A 14400-nucleotide genomic window follows, 5' to 3' on the forward strand; every position below is an offset into this window, starting at 1 on the left:
CAACCGCACTTCTCTAACCCCCCACTTTTCTTCTTTCTCTCAGACGCAGAGCACAGATGAATGTGTTACTTCCATTTGAGGCAGTGCACTGTTGCTCTCCTCCCGCTGTGAGTACTTTCATTTTACAGCCCCACGGTTCGCTTAGCATGTTTGCTTAGATTAAAACAGAACACTTCCGTACAAATGAAAGACATAGTTTATTGACATTGAAATTAATTTAAAAATGTACAAAGTCAAAATATCTTTTTGTCATATTTTCAAGACAAAAAAAAGAAGACTCCATTCATTTTAACTTAAAAACCATCCGTCGTTATTCACCGCACTGAACAGTTTCTGGGACTGCTAAAACAAACACAGCATTTTTAACACTGTATTATCTTTATGTACAATTTTGAATTCGCCTTTGCTAACTTGGTAAAAAACAAAAAAGTGTGTTACACCATATTTTAATGTGACACAATAGTTAAATTCTTTGGTTTGCAGCGAAGGATTTCTTCAGGAATACATAAAAGCTTGTAAAAATTGTACAAACCACGTGTCTGTGTGTGTTGTCTCACATGATTGTCAGTAACTGTCTGTTCGACCTTCATGGATAGCAGCTGAACACCACAAATTGCACCGTATCTGTCGGGATTATTTATGAAAGGTAACCTTGGACTCAGTTTCAAAGATCACCACAAGTGAGAAGATAGCTCAACAAAATACATTAAAATCACATTAAGGACATTAATTAAAATTATTAATTAAAACTCCATGTAAAACTCATTGAAAATTGTGTTTTAGTAGGTTGGATGGTTAGTGAGGACGTGCAGACTAACCCTCGCTGATCATGTTTAGCTGAATCTGTGAAGTTCAGAGACATTTGGACAACACCAGCAGTGTAAATAGCGTAAAGAAACAGCGACTGATGAATGAAGAGACCGAAATGTTTTTCTGTCTGATAAAAAGAAAACAATTTCCTGACAACACTATCAAATTTCTGTCCTGTAAAATCTGAGTTGTAGGGAAGTAGACTGGCAGGATTTTGGCAGTGACTGAGCTATTCCACAGTGCACATCCATACTCTAAAATGGGATTTCCATTTGAGTCATGCTGTTCCCATTCATCTCTCTGCTGTCTTTTGAATTTCTACACATGCCTCCGCACAACTCCTTGCCGCGAGGCGGGGACATAGGTTTTATTCAGCCAGAACACATTGCTTTGTATTCTGTCTTCTCTCCTCCATTACAGGGCCTTTTGTCTGCCAAATAACATGTCAAAACGCTTTCTTTTTTTGTATTTGTTGCAAGCGAAGGTTCTTCACATATCCTTCGTCTGTGCAGCCAAAGTTTCCTGTTTGGATTTGGCTGAGAACGCGGCAGATCGGGGGTAATTTAATGACAGGGAGAGCTTTGGTTGGCATCCTGTTCGGAGCATCTCTGTGCGGTCACGGCGGCTAGTGTGCGCCTCCGCTTCGAGACTCCCCAGTCACCCAGTCAATGATGATAAATGACAAACTCATGACCATGAAGATGAATCCCAGTGCTGCAAAGCATGCGGCCTGCAGGAGGAGGAGGAGAGACAACAACATCTGGATCAACGACGGAAATTTAAATGACCAAGACAGCATCCTGAAGGAACTGAGCTGTACCTGAATCTTGGGTCTGGACAGTAAAGGCTCCTGGTCTTCGGGAACAATCCGGATGTAGAAGGTCCCAGGCAAGATGAAGATGAGGCTGGGGGCAGATGTGGCTCCTGAAGATGAAGGAGGAGAACGGAGAAGATGGTTACAGAGCAGATGATACAGCTCGCATAACAAAAAAAAAAAAGCCTTCTTTCTCCCGTGTAAACGTACCGATGAGGCCAAAGATGTCGCGGATGGAGGGCACGAAGATGACAAGTACGTTGACGAAGGAGATGAGACAAAATGCAATGCCGATGTGTACGGCCCAGCGGAAAGGCTTGTCAGGGAACAAGATCTGAAGCAAGGCCCTGCGGATCTGCAGAAGGATGGAAAGAAAGAGGGAGAAAGTCATTGACAGAACTGTGTAAAAGTAAAGGTTGATGCTGTTTATCACCACCGGTAACATTAAAGTGTCACAGAAGTGCTGCTGAGGAGATGTTGGTAAAGCCGCTGAGCTCCTACTCAACTGCAACAAGCTGACATTTTAGCAGCTTTGATACGATGTGAAGTGAGACCAGAAGTGTAAGGCACTTAATAGTTTCGGCTCTCTGTCCACTAAGTCAATAATAAAAGACCAGTTCCAGATTTGGGAAATGTGCTCGTTTGCTCTCTTGGAGGCAGTTAGATGAGAAGATAATACTGCTCTCACGCCTGCTGGTTCAACATGAGCCAGCAGTTGGTTAACCTAGCTCAGCATAAAGACTGGAAACAGCTGGCCTGACTCTGTCTAAAGCCTGCCAGCGCCTGTAGGGGAGAACCAGGAAGTCCCCGCTCACAGTAAATAATCTGGCATATAACTCCCTTGTAAAACCACAGATTCACATTTTAGAAGCTGGAACCTTTAAAAAAAAAGTAAACAATTAACTGATCGTCAAAAATAGCTGATCAGTTTTCTACGTATCGACAAATCAGTTATTCGAGTGATCATTTCAGCTCTGCATTCTTTTAATCTCCTCTTCCTTGTCTCTTATTTTTAGTGATTTTATCAGAAGCTACTTATCTTATGTTGACTTTGAATGAGTGGACAGTATCAGGAAGCCATGAGAAATGTTGCTGTCACTCTTGTTGTTCTTGATCTAAATGTTCTTCCTGAACTAGAGATGGTGGATGTTCTCACCGGGAAAAGAACCACAGGGACGGTCAGAGTGACGGCCACCAGCACAGCCAGACGCACGCAGAGAACCATGACATCCAGGGGGTCCACTCGACTGTAGGTGTGCAACAGCTCTGACTCCACAGCACCTGCCCACAGAGAGGCGCACACACACTTTGACGTATCTCACGTGGTCTAGCCCCTCATTCACAACACTGGAAAATGCGTCCGGGCTCCGGGCACAAGTGAGCCATTCATTGGAAACTTGTGCCGTTCACAGCATCAGAACAAGGTGACCTTTGACTCTGAGAGGTAAAGAGCATCTTACCATAAAAGGTGAGGTAACCGAAAAGAGCAGTTAGCAGGTACATGACAAACATGGCCATGATGGAGACGTTGGCAACAGCCTGCATACGTTTCTTGGTGGCACTAGTGTGAAAACAAGCAGAAAAATGACATTGATTTACTAAAACTTGCCAGTAAATGAACTCTGGTGGCAGAAGGCAAACCAGTTTTACAGTCTACTGTGGTATGAAAACTGACTGTTATCATAACGTGTACATTTCCTTAACTATGTTTCATGTCAGTCAAAATGTTTCTTCAACCAAGAAACCCCAACCCTGCTGCCATTCATTTAAGGATCATTGTAACTAATAATAATAATTGTGCCTTTCTCACTTACTCTCGCAGCTCGGTGTAGATGGGCAGCACCTCTGGGTGGCACACGAAAGCGAAGGCCAGAATTGGGATGGTGTACGCAGTCTGAAAATCAAGCACAGCAAAGGTCAGTGAGCAGAGCCACCAAACACTGCACGAAGACGACTGAACAGCATTTCAAGTCGAGCGGAGGACGCATTTAAATGCTCGTTTCATGCCCGACGCTGCTGTTGACATAACGCGCCTTAATGCTGTTGACATAAGACGCTCTGGCGCAGAACATGTGGCGGTGAATCTGCTGCGCTAACCAAATAATGAATACCCAGCTGACAATTCAGGAAACTGTTACAAGTGCTTTTCCTCTAACCTGAGAGTTGACTGTTAACAGTTTGGCCTCGCAGAAGTCGTCCGTCTCATTCACGACAGGGTGGTAATCAGCAATGGAAGTCATGTTATGGTGATCATCTTCCAGTGGACACGTGATGTTGAATTTCTTGTAGATAACCTGCCGAGACAAAACTCATTGATTAATAAATAAATATCTAACAGGGGAACAGTTTGTGGGGTTGTACGCATCCAGTTCAGACTCACCGAAATCAGGAAAAACACCATGCAGGAGAGGGAGAAGCCACTTGTGTAGCCTAAGTAACCTGTGTGGCAACGACAGTAACATGAGATATGACTTATAGTTCGAGACAGACGCTGTGAGTGATGATACAGGACGTGAGAGCAAACTCAACAGAAACAGGTCGTGGACACATGATGTACGTGAGATTTAAAAAACAGAACAAAACAACAGAATGAGAAACATACCAAGTTGTTTCATGAGTGCTAGAGGAAGGATGATGAGTGCGCTAACAATGATGATCAAGTAGTTTCCATTCAGGAACCACTCTCTACGAGACAGACGGACAAACAGATGGGGAAAAAAAATCAATACACCACAAAAAAAAAAGAAACTAAAACTACTGTTATACACAAACCATTGTCAGGATATCACTTTCGCACTCACCCTGTGTTTTCATGTTTACTGAGGAAAGCCTGAATAACCAGCGGGAGCTCAGACTTGACGATGAAGAGGTAGCTGGACATTGCTGAAAGGAAGCGAAAATTTGTTTTGTGCTGTTTGCTTATACACATTTAATCCTTCTAGATGTAAATGCTTTCACCCACAGGCATCAGACACAAACAGTATAAGGAGGAAACGGCATGACAATACCTCCAATGTTGTGTACTGTAATGATACACGCGGCCAGCATTTTTCCCGGGGGCCCAAAAGCCCGGTTTCCAAGCTGCTCATAAGCTCTTATCCCTGAAAAAACACCAATATTACAAATATATGAGCGCGATGAGCTATGAATGCAGAATTAACCCCGTGGCCATGTCATGTGTATTGAGTCTGGCTCCGGCTTACCGACGACTCCGGCACTTTTCAGCAGGAGATGAATTGAGTATGCAGACAGGATGGCGATGCACACCAACAGGATTCTGGGGCAGACAAGAGAAAGGGCCTCACAAATGTGCACATGATTCTTATGAGAGTTAAATTTTAGTAGGTTTAGTAAACTTCTTCCTTAAGAACTTCTGTTAAAGATCAATCCCTGTGATTGTTGTCTTTTTTCCCCACACACACACAAGTGAGTTTGGCTTTGAGAGACGGACTCTCCTGCCACCGTCCACCTCCCCCCAGTCAGCCACACAGCGCTGATCCAGGCAGGCGTGTCTTGGATCTGATCACTACGGGCTATTTTTAACCACTCAAATCTGATTTAGAGAGACTGCGCGTGTATGAGCTCTAATGTACATTCTGACAGATCAGGTTTGGTTCTCCCGCAGTACGCTGGGTGTTAAACGTCCAGCTCGCACAGGTAGAGAGACAGAAACACATGCATGCTGAAGCACTGAGCCCATCCCCCGCACCACCACCACACATACCTGTTCAAACACAAGTACACACACACAGTCAGATGATACACACACGTGTCTGTGGCCCCACGCCTATCCTTATAAGGACCCTCTATTGACTATATCCAATCTGCATCCACTAACCAGCCCATGATTAGCTGTAATTTACCTATACAGCAGTATGTGGCTAAAAGACTTGCAAAAAATATGAAATGGCTAACATTTACACTAAAGGAAGTGAAACATGTAAGTATATAATACAGCAATTATCTACTTAAAAGCCATGTCAAAATAAAGGATTGAATGATGAAAGGATTTCTTTTAAGAGACGGCATTAAGAAATAGCTGCCTGAACAAGTGAGGACTGGCCAAAATGACTTCAGCTGGTAAAAATCTTGTCTGTCTACAACTCGTAAACTCACACACACGCACACGCGCACGACGAACAAGCCCGCTCTATTCTTGTAACCTCAGTGAGCTTGCATACGTGTCTTCACCCAAATACTAAATATAAATCACAAGGAGCTGAAATCAGTATACTTTTGTCCTTGTTGCACAAGACGGGACCACATTACAGCTAAAGCACAGCTGCCAGCAAAGACATGCACACTCTGATGGATACAGCCAGGCGCAAAGTTGTTTAGTCAAAATGGTGACCGTGTGTTTGGCTTCCTTACTCACATAAAAAGAATGATTCCGGTGTTGGACATCGCAAACGCCAGTCCCAGAATTCCACTGCCCATTATGGCGTTACTGAGGTTAAAGATGGACATGCCAAATGAAGTCTTTCCCTCAAACTGCAGCGAGAAAGACAACAGAGGGTGTCACACAGACAAACAGATTCACAAGCTAAAATCAGCATCAGTTGTGTTTACTGCATCTCATTTTACGACAGCAAATCAATCTGACTTTCGTGGCTGAACAAAAGCACTCACATCTGTGAAGTGCATTTCTTTCTTGCCACCAGTTTTATGTGGGAGAAACTCCTCATGTTCAGCCATGGCGTCCGGCGCATCAAACCTACGATGGGGGAAAAAATGGTGAGAATGAAGACTTGGAAAAAACACACAAACAGGCACAACGGGAGGTGTAAACAAAAACATTATATCTGGGGGATAACCTTCAGAATAACTGACATTTGAAGCAGCATTTTAGTTCCCTGAGTTGAACACCTTTCCTGTCTGCATCAGCGATTCTTACCCATCATCCCTGCTGTGTCCATTCATCTTCTGAAGCTCCATTCTGGTTGCTGCGGTTGTGACTTGAGAGACTTTGGAGATCTGCTTTTGCTGGATTGAGAGAGACCCTCTTCAAAGTTTTACCTGGCTGGAAGTAAAGAGAATAGAATAGTTTAAGTCACGCTAAGCTGATACGCCAAAAATTAAATGTGGCCCTCATCTTTGCAGGAGAAGGGTTGGTGTCATACACAGCATTCCAGCAAACCTCGTGCACTGATCTTGTCAATTGTCCTAGTCTCTAATGTCTCTAATGCTTTCACATAGCTTTTGTATGCATCACCATCTGCCGGGACGCTGAAGGGGAACTGTGATGTCTTTGATACTTTGTGTGTAAAAGCATTGGCTCTGGTCTATGATACAGTAAATATAGAGTAATATTACAGTGGCAGACTGGCAATGGGGATTAAATAATATCAGCCTTTTAAAGGTAATCATACCAGTTAGTTGTGCTTGAACCGAAGGAAGCTTCAAGAAACAAGGAAAACAAGTAAAGTAATACAAACAGAAAACGCTATGTGGCTTCAAAAGGGCAGACCTATTTATAAAGTCTTGAGACACACACCACTGTAATTTTTCAGCTTGCCAAGGACAACAAGAATGTTGCTTTTTATGATCTGTTTCTCTTTCTGGTCGATGCAAAAATCCTTTGGCGAGGCTTTACTTTAGAGTCCTGCTCCCTTCTTTAGATGCGGGGATACAAAAACACATTGCTGTGGTAGTTCACACAACAAAATTCCAACAAAAGGGGACACTTTTGCACGGGACGCGCGTCCATTTAAAGCTCGTTGTTGTCAGAGGAGTTACGTTGCTCTAATCTGTTGTGGACCACACAAAGCTGGCATGGACGGGCTCTGGGAATGAGCGTAGGTCTGTTCTCCTGCCACGGGGTCATGGGATACTTCCTTTCTCTATGGGTCAGGCAGCCCTCAGGATTTTCACATCTGACCCCCAAGAGCACACTCGCACTACATTGTGTCATTCCTTGAGAGTTTCACACAAAACTGGAATTTTTTATATTCCTACGCTCATCAGCGAAAAGGCCTGTTGATGTATGATAATCAATACTGACTGGAGGTTGATGGAAGTGAGCCACGGAGATAAACAAAGGGTTTTTGTGTACATGGTGGTATTTAGTCTAAATACAGGGTAGCCTTTTCCCTGCATACTGGCCGCAGGTCAAGTCTGGTTAGAGTAACTTTCTTCTCCATACCCGGTGACTTTCCCATGGCCCATGGCCAACGCACACGGCCGACAACGCTGTCTTTATCGTTCAACTTTCAGAAAAAGACAGTTTTGTCAAACTAGTTACCACACTCACGTTGTGAAAGGCGGATTTTACAATTGGGCCATGCTTTGCATTTTCATGTGGGGGAGATAAAGGAACTAGACAAACCTGGTTAACTAGAAGCATGTTCCACGTTTCATATTTCATTGGTTGCAGGGGCAGCTCTTACATGAGCGGAAACAGTAAAAAAGTGGGAAAAAGGCAATTTAAGGAAAAAAAGTGCTCCTGCACTTTCCAGCTATTTATACAGCCATCTCTCCAAACTACCCCCCCATGCCCTTTACAATGTGTTGTAATTGTAAAATATATTTAGATATTACATTCAGTAGTCTATACAATAATATAGCCGATAAAACAACATATGTAAGTGGAACACAGTAGATCTCACAGTAGCCTTACTATCCAGCAAAGCGCACCACATGGCTTTTGTCTGACGCAAGACCAGCTCACTATTGACAGTTAGCCCTTCCCTTCTCTTCCTTAACATCTAAAACACAGGGACACACACACTCACTCACACATTTTCCAGCAACTTACCCTGGTGGTCAAGTACAAGGCTAGTTTTCTTCTCTGAATATTGACAGAATAAATCCTTGTGCAAGCTCACTCAGTTTTCTCTTGCAATGTTTATATATAGCTTTGTTCTTAGGAGTCTCTCCAAAGCTCCTTGGTAGTGAAGAGAGGAGAGAGTGAGAGAGATTAGAGGCTGGGAGGGAGTGAGTGAGTGAGCAGGAAATGGGAACACCCATACTTAACCCTTTGTTAAACCAGTTACAGGTAGTATCACAGTTGCAAAGAGACTGGAGGGAACCACTCACCAGGTGTTGACGCTGAAAAGGTGTCAACACTGGCATCTAAACAAAGGAAAGGGATTACCTGTAGTTTTCAGACACGTCTGCTGTTCAAAGCTACAGGTAATCCCTGGAAACCATCCAATCAACAGGGCTGCTGGTGCTCGTACTGGAGAATAATTACCATGTCGGTAAAGACTATGCAAGTAGAAAGGGGGGCGCAATGGGTGTCATCTCAGGGGGGTTTTGTTACAGCATGGGCGGATACTCGCTGACAGTTTGCATCCTGCTGGAAGTCACAGTGATGGTAATTAGCTTAGGAGATAAGTGCTTTTTTAAGATTGCCCACATGTGATTGTGCTTAGGAGTGGAAACATTGTGCACGCTTGTAAGTTATCATGTGCCTGAGCTAATGCAAGGAGTAAGACCTGAACTGACAAATGAGAGAAGAAACGAAAAGGTCACGCAGCTAACATTAGTAGTTGGCCAAAACCTTCAGTTGGCTGATAAAGTTCAACCTAATTGAGATAGGGGCTTTGCCTGCACACCCAAGAAACACCCACATTTTCTTTATCTCGCCAGGACACAATGCGCTTACTAGAAAATGGGTCTTTCTGTTGTGTAAAGATCATAATGGATACAGATTCTAGATTTTTTTATACCTTTTAAAGAATTTTAGGGTCATTTTGAGAAAGCTGTACATCCAACTAAAAGAAAAACAAAGACATAATTTCCACATTTCAATAATTTTTCTTGCAAAAGGTTATTTGGAGCCATTTACATGCAAAATATCAGAATCATGCTCTGTGCAGATTGGGTGAATCTGAATAATGAAAAGATTAATGGCTGCCTCAGTCACCTTAAATGACATTAGTGACTTTAAGTCAGTCAAACAAGTGATATGGAAAAGTCTGGACAAAGCAGCTCAAGTATAAAATTACAAACCTGTGCAAAATATAGTTCATCACGAGACATTTTGTCTCAATAAAACCATGCATCCGACATCTCACGTTATTTTTGTACGTAACACTCATGACAGCATTTGGAGCCAAGAAGATCTCCCATTTCAGTGAGTCATTTAAAATCCCACCTCTGTGCTGTGCATACTGCCAGCATGTCACAAAAGGGACAGGCTGCGAATGACAGCACAGATAGAACTTCAGCTGAAAAGTTAAGCAGAAACCAGCTGAAAAGAAGCTAATCCTTTTTCCTACTGTCAATATTTACATTATGAGTGTAGGCAATGCTAACAAGTTTCTTAAGTATCCCTCCACGTGCATGAATGGGAAACTGTGTCGTGGCTCAAATGCTGCAGAAGCTTTGCATGTGCTGGCCTCGAGGCCCTCTGCTGCTACTCACCTCTAATAGCTGCCAGACAGGGATGTCTTCAGTCTAGACAGAAGTAATAGGGTAAAAGTCAAAACTTGTCACCGGACTCACTCCGAAAATCAGCTTTTCGAAGTCATGAAGTTCTCTTCAGCTGTGGGAGGACAGAGAAAAATGGGGGAAGGAGGGAGGTAGTGATTGCGCGCGTTAAGAAGCATCCTGCCACGTCACAAGACAAGCCACTCCCTGTTCCTGCACACTGCCCAGGCCACACTTGGTGCTGCTACTTTATAAAATACTATAACGGCACATATTTGGACACTGTCAGCGTTGATTCTAGTGTTTCACCTCAGGAGCTTTTTTGGAACATTCAAGCAGTGTTTTGGATGAAATGTCAGCCTAAAGCTGGGAGATAATAACTTCATTCTGATTCTCTGCTTACTGGCCTATATTACAGTGCTGTGGCTGTGCAGCTGGTGGTGCCAGTTAAAGGGCAGCTGTGGAAAGTTTCTTTTCATTTCTTCTCTGAGCCTTAGCTTTGTGTCATCAGCTCACTACCATTGCCATCTAGTGGGCACAAACGGCATGGTCGAAAAAGAAATCTGACCCAGTACTTTGTACAGAGAAGACGGACTTCTGTGACCTTCAGAATCCATGAACTAACCTACACATACACAGGCCACTTTCATGCTTCTTGTACAGTATGACATAATTATTTTAATCATTATTTAATCTGACAGTTACTTTCATATTTACTGATTAATCATTTAGTCTGGAAAATGTCAGAAACTAGTGGAAAATGCCTACAAGGCCCCAAAGTGGCATCTTCAAACTGCTTGTTTTACAACCATCAGTCCAAAACTTCAAGATATTCAGTTTCAAATTATATAAAACAGAGAAAAGTAGAATATTTCTCATATTTAACAAGCTGGAGCCTGAACACATTTTGAGTTTTTACTTGAAAAATGACTAATCTATGGAGTGCTTAATGGTTTCAGCTCTGAGACCAAACAAAACCAAACTCACAGTAATGCAAAACTACTGTCTTTATTATTTATAAAAGAAAAAAAAAACAACACAGTCAGTCATAAAAATCTGTGAAATGATGAGATGTCTGCGCAGTAGTCTCGCAGTCCTTCTTTGTGCTAGTTTTGAATTCCACTGATGAGTGAAAACAACTTGCGGTCGATGCAGTAAACATGTCACTTGGCCTTGTCAACCCATGCGAAGAAATTACAGCGAGCGTCAGGGTTGGAGGCATGTCCCTGAGGACGAGCGCACACAAAGAACTGTTTGCCCATGTTTGGCCCCTCCTTCTTCACAGTACGAAGCACACAGGGTTCCCCGTGGACCTTACAGGAGGGCGGTGGGGGCGGTCCGTGAAGCACTGACTTCCAAAACACTGACGATGCCCCCTTTTTGGCAGCTGAGTGTGTCACAGTGGGTTGTGGGGTTAAATGTTCTGCCTTCATCTGTCTGTCATTTTCCTCTGCGGTGGTGCTGACGCACAGCTGCGGCGAACCATCAAAGACGGGCTCGGTATCTTCGCGTGCGCTGCTTGAGACCGAAAACACGTCGTCTCTAGTTGTGGATGCTTTTTGGGAGTTTTGTGATGATGTGAATTCATCCAGGCTGGGTGTTTCTTCACACTGCCTGACAGGTGCTTCAGTAGAGTGAGGAGTGTTTGTGAGTTTGGGTTTGAAAAAGGAGAGGAGGCTGCCCTGTGGCTTTGAGGAGGTCTTCACAGTCTTAGCCTTTTTACCCTTTGGGACAACAGAGTCTGATGTTATTAACCGTTTTTTACCAGGGATGTTTCCAGCCCAGAGTGGGTTTAAATTCTCCCTCCTCTCCTCCTCTTCTTGAGATCCAGGTAATGCATCTCTCTGATCAGACTGACTTGATTTTTGGTCCACCTTAACAAGGAAGCGTGAGAGTTTCTGCTGCTTGCCGGCAAACTCCGGCAGATAGCGTGTACAGAGGGGAGGAGGCTTGGAGCTGGGCAGGAGGGAGCAGCTCAGTTGCCCCCATACAGGGCAGTGGTCTGACCCCTCCACCTCTGGCATGATATCTGCTGCCACAAACTGCTCCTTGGCTAGCTGGCAGTCTGCAAATACGTAGTCGATGCGTGTGCCGTAGTTGGTTTTCCGCGCCCCAGTGAGAGTGGACCAGCATGTGAAGGCGTTGGTGCGCGTTGGGTGGAAATAGCGAAACATATCCACAAATTTTCCCCTGTGGCTGGGATCTGGTGAAGTTACCTCGCATTCTTCGTCGGGTTCTTCCTCATTCCTTTCCTCTTCCTGTCTGACACTATGCAGAAAGCTATTCAGCCATTTCCTACCAGGGTTTTCATCAAAATCATCCTAAGAATTGAAGAAAACAGAGTGGGTACAGCTTCATTATTATGAATATACACACACACATTTAGCAGAAACATAACATGGCCATTGCTATGTAATATTATATCTTTAAATCAAAGAAATAGTTCAACATTTTTGGGAACACACTTGTTTGTTCCTTGCTGAGGTTAATACCACTTTCATCTCTGTTCATATGAAGCTACATATGAAGCTAAGCTACAGGAGACTGTTAGCTTAACTTAGCACGAAGACCAAATGCAGGGGGACACAGCCAGCCCACACACATTGACACTAACTGTTATTTTCACTTGTTTTTGTGCAAATTAAACGGACAAGATATAACTTGTCTATTAGTGAGCTTTAGAGGTACTGCTGGGCAGCGTTTGCTACCTTTAAACAGAGCCAGGCTAACTGTTTACCCCTGTTTTCCCTGTCTTTAATGCTAAGCTAAGCTAACCAGCTGCTGGCTTTTACTTCATATTTACTGTACAAAGACAAGAGTGGTATCAATCTTCTTATCTAACTCTCAGGAAGATATCTGCATGTTTTCCAAAAGAAACAAGTACATTCATAAAACATTCACATGACAGAATTCTAACTGTTTACTTACAATATCGCTGGGGTCACAGTGGTCTATTGGCCGGTGAGATGTATTTACATCTCCTAAAACAATCACATGGCTGAAAGATATGACAGGAAAAACAATTAGCTAAACAAAAATGGGAATAAGTTAGTATCTCATGATAGACTGTCCAAAGCAATACTTGTAAACTGGTAGAAGGCTGCATTGTAAGAAAGTGAAACTGTCTGTGGTGAAAGCAGGATACACCTGTGTCTCATTGTAACTATAATTTCATTTTTCAGTCTGTGGAAACTTTTCTAAACTCTCACCTTCCGTCTTTCAGTAGAGCTTCAGCCCGAGACTGAAGCAGCTTGTAGAACTGCAGCTTGAACTGCTTTCGCTCAGGCTTTTCTGGGTCAGCCCGAGGACAGTACACATTGATTACAGAGACAGTTTGCTCTTTTCCCTGACACCTGTGGGGGATAAACAGTCAAAAAGAGACAGACAGACACAGTTTACAACGTCTTCACAAAATGAAAAGTACACATACAGTGACATTTTGATTGACATGCTCTACATTTATCAAAATCTGGCTGCTAGTAAAGACTACAATGTACATTTTTAATAAAAATGAACAGAGACTAATACCCAGTACAGCACATGTCACACGTGTGGTGGATATTATTCTCTTACGTGGTTCTGTGCTGTGTGATAACGGCTCGTCCCTCGTTGTCCAAAAGCTGCAGCTCCTCGCTGGAGAACTCAGCCTGGTCCCCGTAGCATCCAACAGCCCCTTCATGGCTGGTCAGCAGACCTGTAAGACCCTCCTCAGCAGCAAACGGAGTGGCGCTGTCTTTACAGTAAGTGGCAACGCCTGTGCGTGTCAGGAATGACAGGTGAATGGTTAATATAGTGTCAGCTGCAACTATGAAGCAGGTGTAACAATGGCATTGGGTGCCCATTCAGTAAAGTGAATTATCAGGCATTTGCTTTACTTTACAAAATGGGGTCTTCTTGTTTGTGTGAACTAACTATAACCGGAAGGGGACACATAGCTTACAGAACACAGCGCTAGCATGAAGACACAAAATGAATTGTTATGTCAATGTAATGCACCTGAATAGCCACTGCGTCCTCGACTGAAGCTGAAATAGGAGTTGTAGCCGTCAACAATGGCAGTTCTTTCATCGAGTAAGTCTCCTGTGGGGGGACAAGTTGTTTGGGGGGTTAACTTTTTATTCTTTCGTGACAGACTTCTGGTTGTGGTAACGTTACGTTAACGTTACTTGACAGCACCCGCGTTTTCCAAACTCGTAAGGAAACCACTTACTTGTCACTTTTGTCTCTTGAAAGCAGATAATATCTGCGTCCAGCAAATGAAGGGCATTTTTAATGCCGCCTCTGAAAGCTCTTATGCCATTTATGTTCCAGGTAACGATCTTCATTGTGTAAAACTACCGTTGTATAACTGAAAACACATTCGCAAGACAGTCCAGCTTGCCAATGTGCACACCCGGAAGTAA

At 43.4% G+C, this 14400-nt stretch overlaps 2 protein-coding genes across 4 annotated transcripts; both read right to left on the reverse strand.

The window, feature by feature from the left end:
* Positions 1–178: 178 nt before the first annotated feature.
* On the reverse strand, positions 179–10118 carry LOC143327455 (sodium-coupled neutral amino acid transporter 3-like). 3 transcript variants are annotated; one of them, XM_076741799.1, is made up of 17 exons: positions 9992–10118; positions 8379–8507; positions 6519–6644; positions 6254–6338; positions 6000–6115; positions 4828–4901; positions 4633–4725; positions 4426–4507; positions 4227–4309; positions 4005–4063; positions 3781–3918; positions 3439–3518; positions 3085–3185; positions 2781–2905; positions 1835–1979; positions 1631–1734; positions 179–1540 (listed from the first exon to the last, which is right to left on the reverse strand). In XM_076741799.1, the coding sequence occupies exons 3-17, from the start codon at positions 6557–6559 to the stop codon at positions 1436–1438; spliced, it is 1431 nt and encodes a 476-aa protein (XP_076597914.1). In that variant the 5' UTR covers positions 6560–6644; positions 8379–8507; positions 9992–10118; the 3' UTR covers positions 179–1435. The 3 variants fall into 3 exon arrangements, with proteins under 3 accessions (XP_076597914.1, XP_076597915.1, XP_076597916.1); XM_076741800.1 differs by lacking the exon at positions 8379–8507; XM_076741801.1 differs by lacking the exons at positions 8379–8507; positions 9992–10118 and adding an exon at positions 6994–7738.
* An 869-nt stretch (positions 10119–10987) lies between these two features.
* apex2 (APEX nuclease (apurinic/apyrimidinic endonuclease) 2) lies at positions 10988–14398 on the reverse strand. Its single transcript, XM_076740318.1, has 6 exons — positions 14208–14398; positions 13994–14077; positions 13571–13751; positions 13207–13350; positions 12926–12995; positions 10988–12318 (listed from the first exon to the last, which is right to left on the reverse strand). Exons 1-6 carry the CDS (start codon positions 14320–14322, stop codon positions 11161–11163), a joined length of 1752 nt encoding a protein of 583 aa, XP_076596433.1. The 5' UTR covers positions 14323–14398; the 3' UTR covers positions 10988–11160.
* Positions 14399–14400: the final 2 nt, after the last annotated feature.

The sequence above is a fragment of the Chaetodon auriga genome, chromosome 10 (assembly GCF_051107435.1).
Source record: "Chaetodon auriga isolate fChaAug3 chromosome 10, fChaAug3.hap1, whole genome shotgun sequence".
Classification (NCBI taxonomy): domain Eukaryota; kingdom Metazoa; phylum Chordata; class Actinopteri; order Chaetodontiformes; family Chaetodontidae; genus Chaetodon; species Chaetodon auriga.

What these genes read in the sequence shown, in the direction of transcription:
- LOC143327455 (XM_076741800.1), bottom strand. Translation starts at nt 6,559, where the DNA reads ATGGAGCTTCAGAAGATGAATGGACACAGCAGGGATGATGG. An exon ending in AGTAAACATGAAAACACAGG is followed by an intron (nt 4,310 to 4,425) that starts GTGAGTGCGAAA and finishes TCTGTCTCGTAG; the next exon opens with AGAGTGGTTCCTGAATGGAA. An exon ending in CGACATCTTTGGCCTCATCG is followed by an intron (nt 1,735 to 1,834) that starts GTACGTTTACAC and finishes CTTCATCTTCAG; the next exon opens with GAGCCACATCTGCCCCCAGC.
- apex2 (XM_076740318.1), bottom strand. Translation starts at nt 14,322, where the DNA reads ATGAAGATCGTTACCTGGAACATAAATGGCATAAGAGCTTTCAGAGGC. An exon ending in ATCACACAGCACAGAACCAC is followed by an intron (nt 13,351 to 13,570) that starts GTAAGAGAATAA and finishes TATCCCCCACAG; the next exon opens with GTGTCAGGGAAAAGAGCAAA. An exon ending in ACTGTGACCCCAGCGATATT is followed by an intron (nt 12,319 to 12,925) that starts GTAAGTAAACAG and finishes TTCAATTCTTAG; the next exon opens with GATGATTTTGATGAAAACCC.